The sequence below is a fragment of the Rhineura floridana genome, chromosome 13 (genome assembly GCF_030035675.1).
Source record: "Rhineura floridana isolate rRhiFlo1 chromosome 13, rRhiFlo1.hap2, whole genome shotgun sequence".
NCBI lineage: Eukaryota > Metazoa > Chordata > Lepidosauria > Squamata > Rhineuridae > Rhineura > Rhineura floridana.
In genome coordinates, this window is record NC_084492.1 from 31152491 (window position 1) to 31175550 (window position 23060).

At 41.2% G+C, this 23060-nt stretch overlaps 2 protein-coding genes across 20 annotated transcripts in view; one reads left to right on the plus strand and one right to left on the minus strand.

The window, feature by feature from the left end:
* AKTIP (AKT interacting protein) overlaps positions 1–23060 on the minus strand; it is a 396007-nt gene that overhangs the window by 298351 nt on the left and 74596 nt on the right. The window lies entirely within an intron of this gene.
* CHD9 (chromodomain helicase DNA binding protein 9) overlaps positions 1–23060 on the plus strand; it is a 90196-nt gene that overhangs the window by 53115 nt on the left and 14021 nt on the right. For all 10 annotated transcript variants that reach the window (XM_061593615.1, XM_061593614.1, XM_061593613.1 and 7 more), the window contains 16 exons: positions 201–456; positions 917–1127; positions 3628–3823; positions 4660–4827; positions 5823–6002; positions 6255–6365; positions 7517–7713; positions 9460–9659; positions 10169–10328; positions 12572–12661; positions 12858–12961; positions 13049–13166; positions 21272–21329; positions 21679–21721; positions 21850–22069; positions 22209–22411. In XM_061593615.1, the coding sequence (XP_061449599.1) occupies positions 201–456; positions 917–1127; positions 3628–3823; positions 4660–4827; positions 5823–6002; positions 6255–6365; positions 7517–7713; positions 9460–9659; positions 10169–10328; positions 12572–12661; positions 12858–12961; positions 13049–13166; positions 21272–21329; positions 21679–21721; positions 21850–22069; positions 22209–22411 (2515 nt within the window). The remainder of the gene's footprint in view (positions 1–200; positions 457–916; positions 1128–3627; positions 3824–4659; positions 4828–5822; positions 6003–6254; positions 6366–7516; positions 7714–9459; positions 9660–10168; positions 10329–12571; positions 12662–12857; positions 12962–13048; positions 13167–21271; positions 21330–21678; positions 21722–21849; positions 22070–22208; positions 22412–23060) is intronic.

Consider the following 23060-nt stretch of genomic DNA (forward strand, 5'->3'; position numbering starts at 1 on the left):
AGACAGATTGTGTGAAGCCTTGGTTCCATAAGATCCAAAGCCCCCTTATTCTCAACAACCAATGGGCCCCTGAAAAGTTAAAAAACAAACCTATGCCACCCCTGGACCTGGTGTAGTGTTTTTTCCCTTCCTAACTTTACAGTAGCTTGCTGACTGTAGCAGTTTATATAGGGTTTCAGCTAGTTTTTATTTTATTATAGGTGCAAAAGCTGCAAGCTATTCTGAAACCAATGATGCTGAGAAGACTGAAAGAAGATGTAGAGAAGAAGCTGGCACCAAAGGAAGAAACTATTATTGAAGTGGAATTAACAAATATCCAGAAGAAATATTATCGAGCTATTTTAGAAAAGAATTTTGCATTTTTGTCAAAAGGAGCAGGCCAAGCCAATGTACCCAATTTAGTTAACACAATGATGGAACTCAGGAAATGCTGCAATCATCCATATCTTATCAAAGGTAAATGTAAAAACATCAACTTTTATTTTCGTTAGGCATTTTTCATGTATTGCAAAACACCACTGACCTTTGTGGAGTTACAGTTAGGATAATTAGGATGAATGTCATAAGGGTGACTACAATGAAGAGAACTATAGCAGTTCAGTCCTTAATCTGTTACATATTTCAAAGAGGGCTTTCTTTGTATATTTTAAAATTGTGTATGAATGTTTTTGAATTGAGTCAGAACTGGTATTGCACATGCTATTATTTTGACTGTGAAAACTAATAGCAAAAATGACAAGTGTTACTGTGCAAAGTGTAAATGGATGGAGGTTGAAAGTGGATGACAATGATCATAAGTGCACCATTATGAAATTTGTAGAGTACGCACTCAGTATTGCAATTGGGGTCAGAGTTGTATGAAACATGACTATATTTTTAAAAGAGAGAAGCAAAATGTACATGTTCTATTTGACAGGTGCTGAGGAAAAAATCTTAGGAGAGTTTAGGGAGACCTATAATCCAGCTGCTCCTGATTTCCACCTGCAAGCAATGATCCAGTCTGCTGGGAAGCTTGTCCTCATTGATAAACTTCTTCCAAAAATGAAAGCAGGGGGGCATAAGGTGCTTATCTTCTCTCAGATGGTTCGCTGCCTTGATATCCTTGAAGATTATCTGATACATAAAAGGTATGATACTATATATATTGCAAATAGTTATATTAATGGCATATTAAACAGTTCTCAGTGGATGTGGTTCATTCATCTGTGAGTCATCAAGTACTGAGAAATCAAGTGATATCTGCCTTTTAATTACCAGTCTTATACTTCATCACACTACAGTTTGTAGCCTGGTCCTATTCAGCTGGAGCGGGAAACCTTTTTTTCCTGTCAAAGGCCAAATGGGTCTTAAGTCTTTTGGCCATATGCCAAGGGTGTGTAGAGAAAGAGATAGTGGGCAGGTCTTCTGTCTTTCTCTCTTTTTCTGACACTCCCTCTCTTCCAGTGAGCTGCCAGGAGAGGGACAGATGGTTCTTGCACAAAGACTGAATTGATTGCTTACAGAGTGTTTTTTTCCTTTGGCTGCTCCCTGCCCCCCACATGAAATTAGGCCAAAGACCATATGTAGCCCTTGGGTTGTAGGTTGCCCATCCCTGCTACATCTCAGGGGAACAGCAGAGCAAAGCTGTAAGCTCAAATTTTAGGTAACGCATAAGAATAAAAGAGAGCCCTACTGGATCAGTTCATTTTTTGTACTCACTCAGAACAGTTTCCTTCCTATCTTCAATAACCTCTTAGCTCTTGTTGTTATTACTATTCCTTATCTTCATCAATAATTTCATTCCTCAACTTTCTCTGTTAATTTTTCTAAGAAAGGAGACAACCCTTTATTCTTTAGCATCTTAATTGTTTTTCCTTTTACGGCTTCAAAGTTATGCCTGCCAAATGCCTGCAGGCTACTTAATTGTCTGTTCTGTAGTTTTGTGGCTGGTTAGTGGTGAAGAAAAATTACAGCACTTCTAACTAGTGAGCGAATACAAAAGAAACATGCTGGCCTGGTTACAAATTCGCACACTCTTCATTTATACGTTACAAGATTTATTCATCGCTTATCAAAGAAATTTATTTTCTTAATTATATATACTTGTATGGAACAAGGTGTTGTTATATTCCAAAGACTGGAAGAAACTGGACTTTTTAGTACACCCATCTTTTGCATGCTTGGACAGTGTTCAGTGGTGTTTACTCCCAGGTAAGTGTGCATAGAAGTGCAATCTGTATGAGGGATTCAACAACAACAACAACAATCTTTATTTACAGTCGACTGACCACAAATACAAAAACATGGTATTAAATATTAAAGATAAAAATGCTTGAAATCAGAAACTAAAGCAGACAAAAAAACAATCCAATTGAGTTAGTTGCCATTTACAATCTTACAAGGTCTGATTAAAATGGCCAGGTTCAGAAATTTTCCCACCTGCACGGTAATTGCCTTGTCAGAACCCTCAAGCAGAGCGATCAGAAGAGACTCAAGAGGGTGGCCAAGGAAGGACTGCATAATTGGGTTTATTATGTATGAGGGATTAGGAATTGTTTTAATGAAATACATGGTTGGTATTATAACTTAAAGAAATATTTTTTTTCCTATAAAAGAATCTTGTTATGAAGCCGAAGTACTACTTGGTCTGTCAGAGACCAGCTGTTTGCGCACACCTGGTTGTAAAATTACCTCTGTGTGTGTGTGTGTGTGTGTATTGTTTGTTTGGCAAATGTGACAATTACCCAAGCCTGTTAATCTCTGAAAAAGCAAAGCCAGGTTACGTTTTGGATGCCTGCATGTTTCATTTGGAAGAGTTTTTGTTTTGTCTGTTGCCATTTGATACAACAATATCAAATCATCAAAAAGTCCAATAAAGTTAATCTGAAATGCTTTAGGGCAGTGGTTACCAAACCTTTTTCTCTGTGGACCAGTTGAAAATTGCTGAAAATCTTGGTGGACCACTTAATGATTTTTCTGTCGGTTGTAGCAATTGTAATTCTATAGATTTCACATTGTAGTACAATAAAATACAGTGTAAAAAAATAAAGAAGCAATAAAAATGCAGTTAAAAATCAAGATGAATGTTTAATGTGATGGATGTGCCATCTCCTGTCTTCAACCACAAATCCACAGACATGCTGCTGATCACCTGAATGAAGCTCATAGACTTCATTCAGTCCACAGACTACAGTTTTGGAACCCCTGGTTTACGGGGATGGAGTGTCAACACACTTCTGCCATCAGAGCATCTGATGAGTGTTGGAGAGCATTGATATGTAGTACTTGTTCATCTGAATATGGATTAAAAACATTTTAGCACAGTTTCAAGATAATGTATGAATGTAATAGAAAATCTGACAATTTTATATCATCGGTTTTTAATGTAGGTTCATTTGAGTGTGTGTGTACTGCCTTCACGTCGATTCCGACTTATGGTGACCCTATGAATAGGGTTTTCATGAGGCTGAGAGGCAGTGACTTGCCCAAGGTCACCCAGTGAGCTTCATGACTATGTGGGGATTCGAACCCTGGTCTCCCGGGTCATAGTCTAACACAGTAATATTCAGAGGTATATGGTTACATTTGGATTCTGTTTTGCAATTGCAGGCCTTTCTTTAATGGCTTTTTTTTTTTTGCACTTCAAAGGTACCTGTATGAACGAATTGATGGAAGAGTAAGAGGAAACTTGCGTCAGGCTGCCATTGATCGATTTAGCAAGCCAGACTCTGATCGGTTTGTTTTCCTTCTTTGTACCAGAGCTGGTGGATTGGGCATTAATTTAACTGCAGCTGATACGTGCATAATTTTTGACTCTGACTGGAATCCTCAGAATGATTTGCAGGTAAAATTCTTTGAGCAACTAAGCTTTCGGCCTTAAGGCTAAATACCTATGAGATACCTATAGATGAGCCTACTTAATCTAACCCACAGTGAGAGAGCAGATGTGAACAAGCAGGATGGCATGAAGGTGCTTGCAAGCTAGATAGGTCATATGAGGAGAGACATTCTTAAATCTACGGTGGGTTCATTCTATTTGGGGCTTTATGGATGTACAACAGTTAAAATAGATATTTGATTATCCATCCAACAGGATGTACAAATTTTGGCAGTCTTTGGTAGTTGCCAAGACCCATGTCCCTTCCTCAAGGATGGAGGTCTTCTCCCTGACCCCACATTGCGCCTCTGAAATGCAAATGGGAAATAAGGGAAAGTCTTCCTCCCTCTCAGGTCCATACTTTTCATTGGGGAAAAGTGTGGAGGATTTAGTGAAATGTGAAAACAAGCTCCTGCCCCCCTGTAGCTTGAAGCTAGGCACAAGGAGTCAAAGGCATATCAGTAGGAATTATCCCACCCTCTGTAGCTCCAGGCTTGGGAGAAATGCTCAGACTTGTCAAGCATGCCAAAAGCTATCTGAGCACTTGCCATAGCAAGCAAAATTGTGGACACCTCCAGTAAAATGTGGACAAATATTCTACAGTACACATAGTTACAGGCTATTTGGATTGACCTTTATTTTTTCGTGTAAGCTTAACATATTCCAAATGTTTTCATTTACAGCTTTACTTTGGTTGTATCTTGTTTTACTAATTCTATTTAAATAATTTTAGAGTAAATCTGTGATTACATTATATTTCTACTTGACAATGTAACCAGTGGTTTCATGTTCCTTTTTGATAGGCTCAAGCTCGTTGCCATAGGATTGGTCAGAACAAAGCAGTGAAGGTCTACAGACTGATAACTCGGAACTCTTATGAAAGAGAGATGTTTGACAGAGCAAGTCTGAAGCTTGGCCTCGATAAGGCAGTCTTACAGAGCATGAGTGGAAGAGAGAGTAGTGTTGGTGGTGTATGTACCCTTTTCCTCCCATCCTCACCCCAAAATAGGAATTTGAAACAGGAAAAAATATATTTTTTAATGCAGCCACATGATTATTCCAGAAAAAAGTGGAACATTTAAAAGCTTAGTCAGAACAAGATCTTAAAGCTTTGCACCATTTTCTTGCTCTCTGCTTTTCCATTACACCTATAAAATCCTGCTCCTTTTTTAACCATTTTATTTGAGCAGGAAGATTGACCATGTTGGAGAGATAATACTGTTTGATACTTTAAATCCTGTTGGTGGGTGGATGACCTTAAGGAGTGTAGACAAACTATAATGTGGGGACCCTTGAGATTTTACAAGTGTAAATAGGCATCTGTGTTTCTTTGTTATACATATATGCTGAAATGGCGGTATTAATTCTGTGTTAATATGGCGGCATTAATTCCATTTACGCATACAACAAATTCTATATTAAAATGATAATATGGAATAATATAATATTTTGGAATGTTTCCACTGAATGTCTAAAAATATATATATTTGCACCACATATTGCATATTGTTGCCAGAAGCAGACCCTTAGTATAGTGGCACCTACCCTTTGGAATTCCCTCCCCTTAAATATTAGATAGGCGGCATCTCTGTTATCTTTTGGGCGCCTACTGAAGACCTTCCTCTTTCAACTAGTTTTTTCAGTAGAGACCTTACCCAAGTCTGCATCTGTGTTGAAACTGCTTTTCAGTATGTTTTAAAAGTTTTTTTAAAAGGTGTATTTGTTTTAATATTTTTAAAGATGTTTTGTTTTATTATGTTTTAAAATCTCTTGTTTTTAGGATGCTTTAGAGTGTTTTAGTGTTTTTGTTTGCCGCCCTGGGCTCCTACTAGGAGGAAGGGCGGGATATAAATAAATAAATAAATAATAATATTAGACGTTCTTGTCAAAGCATATAATTAAAACGAAGTACTTAATTACTGTATGCGTATTCTTTTTGTTAAGCATCAGAATCTTATTTACACAGATCCAACAACTTTCTAAAAAAGAAATTGAGGATTTGCTTCGAAGAGGTGCATACGGTGCTATTATGGATGAAGAAGATGAGGGTTCTAAATTCTGTGAAGAAGATATTGATCAAATCTTACAACGTCGCACAAAAACTATCACAATTGAATCTGAAGGGAGGGGCTCCACATTTGCTAAGGTAGTTACAAACTATTTTCTGTGCATATAGAACAAGGCATCTTTTTCACAGAACACTGAGGAAGTTCTAAGCATTCAGAACAGTCCTGTAAGATTGTGACTGACTTAACTGTTAGGCTAAACTATCTAATTGGTAGGATTGACATGAATGTGGCTGAAGTTTTTCTCCATTTCTTTGTGGTATTAGGACCTGGTTTGTCATACCTTAAATAGAACAAATGCACTGGTGACACTTCATGTTGTGTTGTTACAGGCTAGTTTTATTGCATCTGGAAATAGGACAGATATTTCATTAGATGATCCTAACTTCTGGCAGAAGTGGGCCAAAAAAGCAGAAATAGACATTGATTCCATCAGTGGTAGAGTAAGTATTTTATTTTTTGTTTACAAGCTTGAAATCTTTTTAAAAGTTAAGATGTGAGGCTTATTTTTGTGGCTTTGATGATCAAATTCCCTCATTAGAAAACTAAGTAAATTTCTTTGGATGGCAATGTCCTAACTAAAAACATTTCCTTATATAAAATGGTGTCTATATCGATCTCTGTTTAGTATTTTGTTTCCTCAAGGATCTAATGTATTTTGTTTCTATCTAAACTTGCATTCTACTGGTCTTTTGAAGTATCTGGAACTAGATTGTGTCTGATGTGGGTTAAATAGACCACAAAGTTGATCTAATGAAGCTTCATAATAATAAGGTTACAAAGAGTGTAATTTATTTAAAATATCTACTTTTGTAGTCTGGAGCAGAGATTCACATATTGTGTCATGAGCTTTAAGTGTACTTTTCATAACTTGAAGGAAAAAAATATTGGAGAACTGCACTAATATGTCCTGTCTACCTGAAGGTTGCTGGTTGTTGCCTTATCAGTTCATAGCTTTGGAGGTGGGAGGTGACAAGAATATTCTCTCACTCAATTAGAAACTATAGACTGTTCCTGTGATCAAGGATCAGGAATGCCATATCATCCTATGTTCTGCTTGATTATTTGTAGTATTCTCAGTAAGCTACTGAGCCAATCCAAGGCGCTTGAGTTGACATATAAAGCACTACACAATTTAGGGCCTTGATACCTGATGTACCTGCCACGATATTAAGAGCTGGTAGGGACACCCTCTTGACAGCACCACATTTCCCAGGAATTTGTTATGTGGCAGCCTGGGAGAGGGTGTTTTTGATACAGACACCCTCTGTAGAACTCCTCAGATAAAGTTGGGCCAAGTCTTCCAATTTTCAGCACCAACTGAAGACCTACTTATTCACTCATTCTGTTAGTTGAATCTCCCATGCTGCATTCTGTAAATGGTTGTTCAACTGTGTATACACGGTTTTACTTTTTTAATTGTTGGATAGATTGATTTTGTGATCTGTGTGTTAATAATCCGGTTTGGGATTATTTGGGATACAAATTTTATAAATAAATGCAATGTCAAATGAAGATGTTTTGATGGCCTTCGTCACTTTTTATTTTGAAAATATTTACTTCCAGTGGCTCACAACATTGTTACATTTTACAGAACAGCTTGGTTATTGACACTCCCAGAATTAGGAAGCAAACAAGGCCTTTCAGTGCCACAAAGGATGAACTAGCAGAGCTCTCTGACATTGAAAGCGAAGGGGATGATAAGCCGAAACTTCGGAGGCCCTGTGACCGCTCTAATGGATATGGAAGAACAGAATGCTTTAGGGTGGAAAAAAACTTGCTAGTCTACGGGTAAAATTGTTTTCTGTTACTTTGGTGTAAAGTTAGAAAACATACCTTTTTCTGTATGGATGGTGTCCCACTTTACACTTGCTAATGTACCTGCCTCCAGCAGTGTAGTAGTGATGCTGTAGTACAGTTACAATGTAATATTTTGTGGTGATGGAGCATGATGATCAAAGCACATACTTTGTGTTTCAGTACATCTTAGGATCAGGCCGTATGTCGATATCGTCTAATATATATATTCGTCTGTGTGTTTACACATATATATTATATATTATGTTATAAGAATTATAGTAGCAGAGTGGTGCAAAACATGCCATAATGTATAGTAGAGTTATTATTTATTTATTATTTATTTAGACCATTTATATACTGCTTATATTTAAATAAAACTCTTAACAAGTACAAGTCAAAACATCTTAAAACAGCAACTACAAAAAACAATCAATAAAATACAATTAACTGACCAAAACATCCTCTTTAGTATCAACATAATATAAGCATTGCATATAAAATTAAGTACAAGAAATACAAGAAAAAATCATAATATACATAATAGACTAAACAGAATAAGTTTCAAGGGAAAAAAACAAAACAAGCTTATTTTTTAAACATAATAGATTAAACAAATCAGCTTATTTATTAATCGCAGTATAATAAAAAGCAAAACAATTAAAACAGCCGGCCCTATTTATAACAGAATTTTGTCTAACTACAGTTGAAAAAAATTTGTTTAGTTTACTGAAACACACTCTTACAAGATCAGCACATTCATATTTTAACATATCAACATTCTAAACCAACACACTCACTCTTACCTCAAATCACACTCTACAAGTACTCGCATAATTCAACCTCACATCCTAAAAAGAGCATACTCACATGTACATACCATGACAATCACTCAAGTCTACGTACAGGCAAATAATGCACACACATGTTCTAAGTACAACATTCGTACCAAACACTCCCCCTTGTCTCTTACTTATGGGGGCAAAAACTATGCCCACCAGGCTCTCACCCTGGGGGTATAGAAACCACTTTTTCCAACATAGGAGGCGATGACACTTTCATTCAAGTCTCAAATATTCACCCTAAAGAAGGGCAGGCGTTCAATCACAACAGCTTGTTGGTGTGCCTTCTGTCTTCAGTACTTGCTGATTTTTCTTGGTGGGCAATGGATTCCAGACCCCAAGACTACTCCAAGTGTGATGCTAAGTGCGCACTTAGTGTTGCACTTTGCACGATGCTGAAGCGCTGCCTGGTAGCCCCTCCCCTTTACATATGTGGAGCAGAAGAAGATAATACGGCAAAGTTGTGGGCAAATGGCAACAGCTGCAGCAGCACACAGAGTCCTTCCAAACACACATACACAATAATTATAACAGCAAAATCAACATCTGCTTGTGGACATATTTAAACAAAGAAAAACTTGTGAGATACCAAACCAACACACTGGACAGATTTCCTTACAAATAGTGGTTTTCCCTATTAGTTTACAGGGTGATGAGGGAGAAAAACCTGACAGCACAAAAGGAAACCCTCCTGTCTCTTGGTTGCAAGGACTCTAGCTTTTACTGTTAATTGCTTTTGGGCATCCTGATGATGGGAAAAAGTAAAAGTAGAACATACATTTTATAAAAGAATAAAACATGGAAAATGTTAATATTTATTGACCAGTGTATTAGTTAGTAATCTTAAAGGTTATGCCATTTTTATTTAAAATGTTGATCAGTATTAAACTTTAAACAGGTGGGGTCGTTGGAGAGAGATTTTGTCGCATGGGCGGTTCAAGAGGCAACTGAATGAACAGGATGTGGAGATAATTTGCCGAGCCCTTCTAGCATATTGCCTTGTACATTACAGAGGAGATGAAAAAATAAAAAGTTTTATATGGGATCTTATCACACCAACTGAAGATGGACAAACTCGAGAGCTACAGAATCATTTAGGTAAGGATCTATGTGTACTATTTGTTAGCTAAAGTTGACTTAAGTTTGTGGTGAAACAAAAGACTCAAAAGATACCAAAGCAAGATATGCCTCATGAAATACAACGGGGGAAGATCCAAACACATAAACTTTCCTTCTCATTTCCTGTTTTGTGGGGTTTGAATGCACTAATGTCTGGGCAGGGTTAAACAGTCCCCTCTGCTCCATCTGAAGCCACAGTTGCTTACCTTGGGGAAAGTTGAGAATAACTTCCCCAAGTTATTTTCTATATCATGATATAGCTCTTCCCTTTCTGCAGTGAATATTTGAATATTCTGTACTTCAGAATGTACTCCTTGGAATGTTAAGGGAAAATAGTATTCTCTGCTTTCCTTAAATATAGGCAGTGCACTTGGAAACAGAACTGAGTCTGGGAACTTGTGCTTATAAGTTAATGCTTCTACATTTTTTAACAAGCAAGTGCTATCCTACCATGCAGTTTCAACACTTCATATTCTCATGTTGCGTAGGTTTGTCTGCCCCTGTTCCCAGGGGCCGAAAAGGAAAGAAAGTTAAGACTCAGGCCAGCACTTTTGATATTCATAAAGCAGAATGGCTTCGAAAGTATAATCCAGAGCATTTATTGCAAGATGATGGCTATAAAAAGCACATAAAACACCACTGTAACAAGTAAGTAGCAGTATAAACATCTTCAGTTTTTCTAAGGTTATTAAAAAAATTGAGTGTGATTGCAAAATGTCTCCTTGAAGTACAAATAAAATCTCCTTACTAAATGCCAATAGGCTTTATTAGTGTTAACCCACCTAAGATTTAATGGATTACAAACCCAGCATAATTGTAGTACCAATGTTGTAAACTAGCCCATATTTGTACAATGGATACACCCTGTGCAGATGCCAAAAGTGGGAGGGGAAGAGGAGAATATGGGAAGAGAGAACATGTACCTTTTGGTAGCAATCTCCTAGCAAAAAATGTGTGTGTGATTTATGTGGGGTGGGGAGTCAGAATAGTACCCTCCTCTGGCTTCTTCCAAATTCCAGAAATGGTGGGACCTGACATATACATGAACATTGCTCTCATCCTGACAGAAAATGTTAGAAGCCAAGAGTAGCATGCAGGTGCAAGCCCTTAGTCAACTGAGGCTGAGCATTAGGCTCAAAGAGTAAAAGGAACTAGGTATGGAGAGAGTGTGGTGAACTACTTTAAAGTTCCCTCACCATTTAAATATTAAAGGATTGTGGAGTGAGGGAATTGGCCTCTGAGGACATTCAGAAGAAAATTGGAGCTAATATATTACTTGATCATCTACAGCTATGGTACATCATCACCAATTGTGTTTATATTCTAAAATGAGTATATGTCATAATGTGTTCGTAGGAGGAGAGTAAAACCTGAATAAAGGACTACTCCAAACCGTTGGATGCCCTTTTTTACTTAGCAGCTTGCTGTTAGCTCCGCAGAAACAAGTAATATAGCTCAAGAGCCGAAAAACCACATTGTTAGTCTTGGGTGCATCAAAAGGCTTTGAGTTTGTGTCTTTCTAACATCAGCTTTCTTCCCCTTCTCACCCCTATGTCATGTGGCAAGTTTGTAAAGCAAAGATGAATTTTTTTTCAAAGCAGTGTGTAATTTTGTGTGACGAATAGCTGTTTTGTTTTGTTTTGTTTTGCTTTAACTAATTAAGTACATGCAAGCCCTGGGTATGCTAAGGGTTTGCATATGCCTACTGCTTCACTTACATTTTATGTTATTTTGCTATTGTAAGATTTGTATCCAGTTTCTCCATTTTATAATGAAATGATCAAGGGAGCTAGCATAATTAAACAAAAAACAGATAATGCTATCACAATTTTTAAAAAAAAACAAGAAAAGAGCAGCATTTATGAAGGGAGCAAAGAAGAATCAGGCAATGCAGGCAGAAGGCTTGCCAAAGTGCAAAAAACAAAATGAAAAACTCTTCAAAAGCCAGTGGAGAGCAAGAGTGGACCATAGGTCAGTGGCCATAGCTCAGTGGCAGAGCATCTGCTTTGTATGCTGAACGTCCAGCATTCAATCCCTGGCATCTCCAGGTAGAGCTAGGAGAGACTTCCTGCTTGAAACCCTGGAATACCACTGCCAGTCAGTGTAGACAGAACTAAGCCAGATGGACGAATAATCTGATGGAGTATAAGACAGCTTCCTATATTCTCCCCATGACTGTTCAGATTTTCTTGGTTAGGCAATTCCACATCCTAGGCCCACAAAATAAAAGGCCCTTTCTGTCATTCCACCACCTGTACTTCTGATGATGGTAGGACATGAAGAAGAGCCTTTTGGGATTCAAATATGCCAGCAGTACTGAAAATGACTTCCATGTGGCCAGGGTTCCTTATGCCTATGAAAACCTCAGGAATAGTTCTCCAAATGGCATTCTGGATTGGGTAATAAATACCAATGTTTGTAGTGCATCTCCATTTAAGGCATTTTAGATTATTTCACAGCTTATGTGAAGCCCTAGACCAGCCTTTCCCAACTAGTGGGCCACCAGATGTTGTTGGAACACAACTCCCATCAGCCTCAGCCAGCGTTGCCAATGGTCAGGAAAGATGGGAATTGTGGTCCAACAACATCTGGTGGCCCACTAGTTGGGAAAGGCTGCCCTAGACACATTGAAGTGGTTTTCAGGAACAGCTGCACCACTGAATTAACTTGGAATCCAATCAGAGTTATGTATCCTATATGCCCATTGATATTGATAGCACTCTAGGCACATAATTTTTTATAAGATAGAACTAACAGGAATTTACATTAGATTTTGTCTTAAATGCGTTGATAATAACTTGTGTTTATAATGCTGAGCGTGTTTCCTACATATGTTAAAACAGTAGCTCTGACCTTGACTGAAGTATTGTCTTCTGTATGTTTACGTGTAGGGTCTTACTTCGAGTTAGAATGTTGTATTACTTGAAGCAAGAAGTTATTGGTAATGAGTGCTCAAAGGTTTTTGATGGAGTTGATGCCAGGTACACTGTTCTGAGGATCTTTCCTCTTTTCCCTTTGACTATTCGATAAAATTACACTTAAGGATTTTTTAACTAAGTGGAGCTTTAAAGCATTTAAGCTATGAGTAATTTCCTATTCAGTTGGGGGGGTATTAAAAAAAGATGTGTATCCTCTAATGAGTAGACTTAACACTGGCTTTCTGGGTAAATATTTCAGTGAAATTGATATTTGGATCCCTGAGCCAGATCATTCTGAAGTACCAGCGGAGTGGTGGGATACAGAAGCAGATAAATCCCTCTTAATCGGAGTTTTTAAACATGGTAAGTGATAAGGATACAACTTGTTTCTTTTTCACATTAAGGTTGGTTGACTTTTGAGGCAATATTAATAGTATATTTGCTTCCCAGGTTATGAAAAGTACAACACAATTAGAGCAGATGCATCTCTCTGCTTCTTGGAAAGAGTGGGAAAACCTGATGACAAGGCAGTTGCTGCTGAACAGAGAGCAAATGACTATATTGATGGGTATGATTGTTTTAAAACTACTATTTCAAGTGACTCGCCCTCCATCAGTGTGCATGCAAACAAGATAAAGGGTGGGGAGCAGCCACAGCTGAACCCTTTTAGTGGCTGCTTCAAATGCAATAAAAATTCCTAAAAGGAAAGCTACTTCTATGTCCCATTGAATTGAATATGAGAGAGGTAAATTGCCCTTCACATTAAATACAGCAAAATAACAGGATATTAGCCACACCTCCATATGAATTAAACGGAAGTTGAGTGTCAAATTTTTCTAAAGAATGATTAGCTAAAAAGTCTCTACAAATGGAAAAGCAATCTGATCGCCATAATATATTGCTTGTGAGGTTACGATCACATAAATTAGGGTGGGGAACCTGTGACTCTACAAATCCCATCAAGCCCAGCCAGTATGATCACTGGTCAGGGATAATGGGAGGTTCCCCCCCCCGGAGAATGTTCTAATTCATTTTAGTGTATAAATATCAATACATTATAAAACAGTACATAACACATGACAAATAAATTAGAGCACTGATCATAATGTAATACTGTAAGAAGTCAATTTTTTGGTTTTTGAGGAGGTGTAGTCCTGCAACATCTGGAGGGCAGCAGGTCCCCCACCTCTGACTTGAATGGACTTGCATTTTGTTGATGATGATATCAATTTAGCCAGATCTATACAGCAGAACTTTTAAAAAAGAGTATCCAAGTGGTTAGAACCAGAATGCATATTCTTTGTATTGTGTTCCATATTTGGAATGCCTCGCTGTGCCTCGGCAGCTGGCCTCCGACTTGAAACCGGAATAAATTCTATTGAATGTTCTGCTTGGCTGCAAGCTTTTAGATTCTGGACCAAAGTAGCCTATGCTAGCCCATCTCTAGGCTATTTTCCATATGAGGCCGGCCATCACTGCGGGTATTAGCTCCACCTATCGTGCGAAGGCAAGAATGTTTTTGAAGTCAAGACTAGGGGCGTCAGGCCCCTCCCACTCCCCAGTTCATTCTTGCCTTCGTATGAACAAGTTTGATATTCTGATAGCGTAGCTTTAGCTAAGTCTCTGTATTTTGTGTTACTGTATTTGTCTGACAGGTGTGGAGGTTTGTTTGTCTGTGTATCCCACGTTCCTTCCTTCCCTCTGTCTCGTGTTTAACACTGTCTTCATCGTTCTTCCTGGGGAATTCCCTTGGGGGGGACTCTCCCTTACACGGATCAATTTCTTTTTCCCCAGGTTTTTTAGCCTCCCGGCTCCGAAAGGACCGCGGCTGCGGTTTTTTCCTGTTTTAGGGCGGGAGCTTGCATCGCAGCTCTCTGCTTTTTCCCTTGTCCGGGCCAATTTCTTTTGTACGGCGGCAGTTTCCTGCCCGTCTCTCAGGAGCCTGCTTGCGGCTCTCTTTGCCTTAGCCCCTGATCGGCTGGCTTGCCGCCTGCCTCGCACGGCAGCGGTTTTTTCCTCGCGGCCCCTTTCGGCCAGGAGACTTCGGCTACGGCTCTCCCCCCCCCCCGGACTGCTCGACCTCCCTGACTCGCTCCGCGTCTTTAAAACCTCGCTGCGACGGTCCTTGCAGTCAGCGGCTGTAGTTTTTTTCTCTATTACTCCTCAGCTGCTACGGTCCTTCTCCGGCCGTTCTGCTTCCCTGACGGAGTCTCGCTTGCCTGATTTTTACAGCCGCGATTCCTCCTCAGGGTCCGCCATTGCTCCTTCTATATAACCGCCATTTTGATTGCATTGTTTTCCCGCTTTTTTCACGGGCACCATTTTGTCTGTCCCCTTTCTTTCCTGCTCTTTTTGTTCAACCAGTACTAATAATAAAAGTGAGTCTAGCCCTGTATGTGTGCCGCAGATACAAATCCACAGGTCTACACGCGCTAGTCTCCACAACTACTGCTCCTGCTTCTCTCAATTATCAGCCAATGCTGCACATTTGCGACTGCATCATCAAGGCTGAGGCTGTGCAATAGACTTTTTTGAATTATACATTCATCCGTCCGTGCACTAAGACTGTTCATATCCGTGCACACGTTATTTCAACTGTACATTCTGCCCCCTCTGTGGCCGTGTACCAGGGCGGTCTACACTGTACATTCTGCCCCCTCTGTGGCCGTGTACCAAGTCTGAATTCTAGTCTGCATTACATCGACGCGTACATTCTGCCCCCTCTGTGGCCGTGTACTTAGCCATCTGCCAGTACGTTCTACCCCCTCTGTGGTCGTGTACTGAGCCTGTTCGGGTCTCTGCATTCTTCCCCCTCCGTGGCCGTGTACTGCACCCATAGTGAATATAAGATGGCGGAACAGCCAGAGATGTCTCAGACAGCCAAGCCACAACCATCTAAGGCAACTAAGACTAAGCATGCCAAAGCACTAGCTAAGACTAAACATCTTTCCAGCCACAGCAAAAGCAAGCGTCCTCGCTATGCTTCTGTTCTGACCCCCACCAGACCAGTCCAGGAACAGCTAACGGATATATTTCATTCCCCCGCCGCTTCCTCTGACGAGGAGGAATTCGCTGGTTTTCCTGCACAGCCAACACTCAGCCAGCCTCCTCCCATATTGCCGCCCAGGGCTTATCCACCGTCACAGTCCACTGAGCCACCTACTCAGGCACAATCATCTGCTTCAACGGGGCTGCAGCTGTCTCATGAGTTTCTTTCACAACTTCAGGGCATGCTGTCATTTTTCACTCAAACGCAGTCACCACCACAAGTTCCCGCCATACCTCAACACAGTATGGACCAATATGTATGTAATGAGACAAATCCTTCTTGCTCCCCAAATCCTTTTGATGTGGCTAGAGGCAGATGTATTGATGATGTTTCGTATGGGGAGGAGTCACCCTTTGCTGAACATGCTGAAGGAGACGAATGGAGTGATTATTTGGAACATGAGGAGGATACATCATATCGCCTTTTTAATGCCTCAGATTATCAGCCTCTTGCTTGCAGGGTAGTTAACACCTTGGTCTCCAAGCTGCGCCCCCAGCAGCTACCGCTCCAGCTATTAAAGGGGCCAGGGTTCTCAAATCCCCTGCACCAACTGAGCATTACATCCCGGTGCCGGATCCCATCGCTAAACTGGCCACCGAAGAATGGTCTCATCCATTCCAAACTCGCTGCTTCAAGAACCTGGCTGACAAACTTTACTCTCTAGCTCCTGACTTTGCCACCAAGCTGGCCGTTCCCGGCATAGACGAGCCGATCGCTAGCCTAGTTTCGCGATCTCTTTTGCCGAGGGAAGGAGAATCCCAACTAAAGGATGCTACTGAGCGAAGATTAGACTTCGCTCTCCGCAAGAATCATGAGGCCACTGCTTTCTCCATGCGAGCCTCCGCATCAGCTTCCATCTTCTCCAGGGCAGCAATGATGTGGCTGGATGATCTTCTAGAGGACCCTAACCCTGATCCTGTTTCTCTCAGAAGGTCACTGATAAAGTTGCGCAAGACAGCGGCGTTTGTAGCTGATGCCACCTTGGACGCCACTCAACTGGGAGCACGGGCCATGACGGCTCAGATAGTCACTCGATGGACCCTTTGGCTTCGCCACTGGCAAGCTGACTCTTTGGCCAGAGTGAATCTCTCCAGGGCTCCTTACTCCGGATCTTTGCTCTTCGGCGAGGAAGCTCTAAAGGCAGTGCTGGTTGATCCCAAAGACGCTCACAAACCTGTTTTGGCCACTGTCAAGAACGTTGATCACAGGCCTTTCAGGCGCTTTCCCTCCTTCCGCACTAACCAGCCCTTTAGAGGAACGCGGCCAGGAGGACGAGGCCGCGACTTCCGATCCTATGACTCCAGTCCCTTCAGGGGAACCTGGAACCGACGTTTCCAGGGCAGAGGTCAGTACCAAGGGCGCAGAGGCACCTCATCGTCCTCATATAGGGGAGGGTCTCGCCAGCACAAACAGTACTAATGCACTACCGGTTGGGGGCAGACTGCTTATGTTTGGAGACCAGTGGCTGCGTCTGACTAAGGTCGCCTGGATCAGGGACCTTTTTTGTTATGGTTATGCAATAGAGTTTTGGGCGACCCCACCAGACAAATTCCACCTATCCCCTTGTCCCAGGGTGCCGGCCAGGCACAGCATCATGCAGACAGCTATACATCACCTCTTGGACATAGCGGTGATAGAGCCAGTTCCTACAACAGAGAGGTCGGAAGGGGTGTACTCCCTCCTATTTGCTGTGCCCAAATGAGATTTGTCATGGAGGGCGGTATTGGACCTCAAGTTCGTCAACCGTTTTGTAACATACCGCAGGTTCAAAATGGAATCCCTCCACTCCATTACTGAAAGCCTGCAAGAAGGAGACTTCCTGGCTTCTATCGACCTAAAGGAGGCGTATCTCCATGTGCCCATTTGCATAGCCCACAGAAAGTTCCTTCGGTCTGCTTTTGGCCCCCAGCACTTTCAATATAGAGCAATGCCATTCGGCCTCTCCTCTGCTCCGAGAGTATTTACCAAAGTGCTCCTCACCTTTAGTGGCTTACCTCTGGATTCAAGGGGTCCATCTCTACCCATATCTGGACGATCTTTTAATACGGGCAAGCTCTGAGGAGCTGGCTCATCGTCATTTAACGCTCACCCTCAATGTTTTGCAGACCTACGGCTGGCTTGTCAACTTCAACAAAAGCCATCTTCAACCGACCCAATGCCTACTACATCTAGGGGCGATGTTGGACACCCTGCAGGCGATGGTGTTTCTGTCTCCAGATCACATAACTGCCATCACAAACATCGCGAGGTCCTTGATGCAACAAACAACCGCAGACGTCATGCTTCTAGCCAGGGCGCTCGGAATGTTCATCTCTACCATCTATATTGTGCCATGGGCTCGAGCCCACTCTCGCCACCTTCAGTGGGCTTTGTTCCCCTTTCAACAGGACATTGCCAACTCCAATCATCGCACAGTTCCCTTGAGCCCCGCACTGCGCCTTTCATTCCGCTGGTGGACGAGGGTCCAACATCTTTCCAAGGGCACTCAGTTCAGAGAACCTTGCAGGACTGTTGTCACCACGGATGCCAGTCTCATTGGCTGGGGAGCACACTGCAACTCCCAGTACGTTCAGGGGGTTTGGTCCACAGCAGAGCAGACTCAGAGCATCAATTGGCTGGAGCTAAAGGCGGTCCACTTAGCTCTACTTCATTTTCAGTCTCTGTTCCCTTTGGACCATGTCCTCATCCGAACGGACAACACGTGTGTAAAATCACATTTGAACAGACAGGGGGGCACCTGGTCCCGTCCTGTGCAGGACCTAGCTTCCCTCATCTTCGTCTGGGCAGAACAACATCTACAATCCCTGAAAGCAGAGCATCTCAGAGGGATCTGGAATGTGACAGCAGACTGGCTCAGCAGACAACAGGTCTTTCCGGGAGAATGGAAACTTCATCCGACCATTTTCCACCGTCTCCAGCGTCGGTTCGGCATCTTCTCAATCGACCTGTTTGCTTCCAGTCACAATTACCAGCTTCCCAGGTACTTTGCCCGATACCTGGACACATCAGCGGAAGCAGTGGATGCTCTGTCAATACCATGGCCAGATGGTCTTTTGTACGCCTTCCCCCCAATACCACTGTTAGCCAAAACCTTGCGGAAGGCATGGATCGAGAGGGCACAGTTGGTTCTGATAGCACCATATTGGCCACGCCGACCGTGGTTCTCGGATCTTCTTGCAATGTCGGTGATGGATCCTTGGATACTTCCAGTCAGGCCAGATCTTCTATCCCAGGGTCCAGTATGGCATCAGGACCCCACTTGGCTCAATCTAACAGCGTGGCTTTTGAACAGGGACATTTGAGGTTGGCTGGCCTCTCTGACGCTGTTATTGATATTATTTTAGCCTCAAGACGGCCATCTACCACCCGTATTTATCAACATACTTGGGTGGCTTTCTCCAAGTGGTGCCAGTCTCACCACTGCGATCCATCCCAGGCCACTATGCATCAGGTGCTGCAATATCTTCATAGCGGCTTTATGATGGGACTCAGACCCAACACTCTACGTCGACATGCGTCCACTCTGTCGTCCATTCTTTCAGTGTCCTCCACTGGTGCCCCTATTTCCTCACATCCGTTCATTAAACGCTTCCTCAGAGGCACTGCTTTACGCTCACCGGCGGTAGTCCACTGTTTTCCCTCATGGAGTCTGTCCAAGGTCCTACAAGCTTTACAACGCCCTCTGTTTGAACCCCTTAGGACTGTGCCTTTACGTCTACTGTCCTTCAAGGTCTTGTTCCTGATTGCCATCACTTCTGCCAGACGAGTTTCGGAACTGGGCGCATTGTCTTCTGCCCGCCATCTCTGTGTCTTTCACAAGGACTCTGTTGTGCTGAAAACTGATCCTTCCTTCCGTCCCAAGGTCAATTCAGTTTTCCATTGCAATCAGGACATTGTACTCCCTTTGTTTTGCCTGAACCCCACTCATCCTCTAGAGAAGGCTTGGCATTCGTTGGATGTTCGGAGGGCTCTCAAGACCTACCTGTCTAGGACCCAGGAGATTCGACGAACGGAGTCTATGTTTGTATCCTTTCATCCAAGGTCTATGGGGCATAAAGTAGCCAATTCTACCTTATCCCGCTGGTTAAGGGCATGTATTACCTTAGCATATGAGTCCCTTAAGCTGCCAGTTCCTGCTAGTATAACAGCTCATTCTACTAGGTCAGCTGCCACTTCGGCTGCTTTTGCTACTAATGCTCCTGTTGCTGATATTTGCAGGGCTGCTGTTTGGTCTACCCCTCACTCGTTTATAAGGCATTATAAAATAGATCGTTATGCCTCTGCCGATGCCTCTTTTGGCAGACGAGTGTTGCAACAGGTTCTTAATGAAGATTAGCATGTGGGTGGTCCCTCCCTCTTATGGGTTGCTTTGGTACATCCTGCAGTGATGGCCGGCCTCATATGGAAAATGGACCATTGGTCTCACCTGAAGGGTGATTTTCATATGAGGACGGCCATCACGACCCTCCCAGTTGGAGGATATATAGATATTTTACTAAGATGTTATATATTACTGTTACGCTTTTGTATTTAAATTTACTAGTGAAGTCAAGACTGCTAGTTCTGTTATATCGCTATGTTGGAGTCACGTTATGATGAATGTTACTATTGTGTTATTTTTCTGCTGGCGGGCCTGTTGGCCCTGTTCTCATATTTTTAGATTTTTCTCCATAGCCTCGCTGCGAATGAACTGGAGAGTGGGAGGGGCCTGACGCCCCTAGTCTTGACTTCAAAAACATTCTTGCCTTCGCACGATAGGTGGAGCTAATACCTACAGTGATGGCCGTCCTCATATGAAAATCACCCTTCAGGTGAGACCAATGGTCCATTTACATCTAATTTGGAAAGACTCCTACTCCACCTTATGGTCCAAAAATTTCAATGAGAAAGTAAAGCTACTTGGCTTATCACTGGACCTAATTTTCTCTGTGGATCTTGAATCAGCTAACTTTACTATTGGCCAGTGCATCAAAGATATGGCTCTCCAACATTCAATCGCCAGTGCTCGCAAAACTTGTTCCCCTCTCCACTTTGGTCTCAGCTCTCCTTTTCCTAACCGTGCAGCCTACCTTGAAAACCTGACCATTCCGGGTTTCCGTCATCTGTTTGCCAGGGCCAGATTTAATTGTCTCCCCTTGGCGTTATTAGAGGGCCGCTTTCAAGGAATTGTATATGAAAAGCGATTTTGTATCTGCAAAAAGGGGGTGGTCGAAACAATTGCACATGTTCTCCTCTCCTGTGATATATATAAAGACGCTCGTGCCAGATTTATTTCTCCAAGTATAGAAGCTTTTCATCTCATGTCTGACACTGATAAACATATCACTGAATCAGTTGCTCAGTTTTTAATCGTAGCCCAGAGTTTACGTAAAAAGGTAATTTTATCTTAGACCGACTATATTAGGACAATGTTTTATAATTGCTGATCCCGTATTGTCTTGTCTTAGTTACCTTAACTTTTTTTGAATAATCAATTGTATATTGGGTCAATGACCTCATAATAAAATTTGATTTGATTTGAAGCACTTTTTTCCCCACAAAGTGATTTATAAGTTCCCAGTAGGTAAACAATTGTATGAAAAACCACGCACTTTACCAGCCTGTGCTGAATGTGTATTTTTCAGGGATGTAGAAGACCCAGAATATAAACCAGCCCCAGCAATGTTTAAAGATGACATGGAGGTACTATGTTTTCACTTTATCATTCTTTTTTTTCTTTACAATTATACCAAACTATACAGATTTGATGGGGCTGCCGTACTTGCCCTTGATTCTAAATATTTACCTTTGTTAACACAGTGATTTTTGGAATTAGTTTCTTGGCAATCCTCCTTTTGATTTAACTATTTAGTTTTTATTTTCTATAGAGAGACTATGAGCCTCTTTATTTAAAAAGGGTGTTGCAATAACTTGTATTGAGATGAATTACTAATGTTTTTAGACAGCACAGTCATCTGCAAGATGTGTGGCTTATGCTATGTGTGAATCATGCCTCTGTTCATTCTGGATTTTTTAAAAATTTCTTTCTTAGGATGATATATCATCACCAGGAGATCTTATAATAGCAGATGGAGGTAAAAACTTAAACACTTGAACTTAACAGTGAATACTCTTTATTATATTACATTAGAGCAAGCTTGCATGGTCCAGAATACAGCAAATCAATATTGGATATTGTTTTTCTCATTTTTCTTAATTATAGACGGTCAGATGATTGAAGGAGACAAGCTTTATTGGCCAACTCAGTCTGCCTTAACAACACGTTTGCGCCGCCTAATAACAGCGTATCAACGTACTAGTAAGAACAGGCAAATGCAACAAATACAACCTGCATTTGCGGTCCAGGCTTCTGTGATGCATAATCCATATGAAGAAGCTGCTTTAAATCCAAAAATGGCTGCCAAAATTGAAAGACAACAAAGGTCTGTTCGTGCTATAAATACCAAATTTAAAGAATTGATCACAAAAACATGTTTTAACTTTTTTCTAGTCAATCATGGCTTTACTGCTTGGGGGAAGTTAATTAATTGTGATTATTTTTCTTCTTGGTTTTCAATCTAGATGGACAAGAAGAGAAGAAGCCGATTTCTACAGAGTGGTTTCCACTTTTGGTGTAGTATTTGATCCTGACAGAGGCCAATTTGACTGGACAAAGTTTAGAGCCATGGCTAGGCTACATAAGAAAACAGATGAGAGTTTAGAGAAGTACTTGTATGCATTTATGGCCATGTGCAGGAGAGTCTGTCGCCTGCCTTCAAAAGATGGTGGGTTACTTGCTTTTTTTCTGCTTTAGGAAAAATAAAAATAGATTTATAGGCAACAAAGGCTAAAACAACTGTTTGATTGTAAAATGCCAAAGTAAATGGCAGGAGCGACAATATGTACACAAAAGTATTCCGTCACATGTGACAACTACAGTCTTCCCATACACAGGATGCTACTGTATCTGGTTATGTTGATTAGATAGAAATCCATCAGACTACATTATTTTAATGCATTTTTATATTAGGTAGTCATAATGTTTAGCACTTAATTTCCTCAAACACCAGTTGCTGCTTCCTAGAAACTTTAAAAATGAGAGATAGGAAAAATGTTAAAAGGAAGAACAAAGTGTCACATACCTCCCCTGAAATTATAAATTAGCTTAGAAATTCCTGTGCTTTTATTATTAATGCATTGATATAAAACATCAAGTAGAAAAGTAGTGTATAATAAATATTAATAGTACATAATAAATTGTGCTTGATATTAACCCATGTATAATATATGATATAATCAGTTTAAACAATTTACATCAGAAAAATAGGGTGTGTATGTATGTGTAAAGCGGTACATCTTCAGCAAACAACGAAAGCTATACAATGAAGGCACCAGACACATTTCTGTGGGGAGGGAATTCCATAGCTTGGGGGC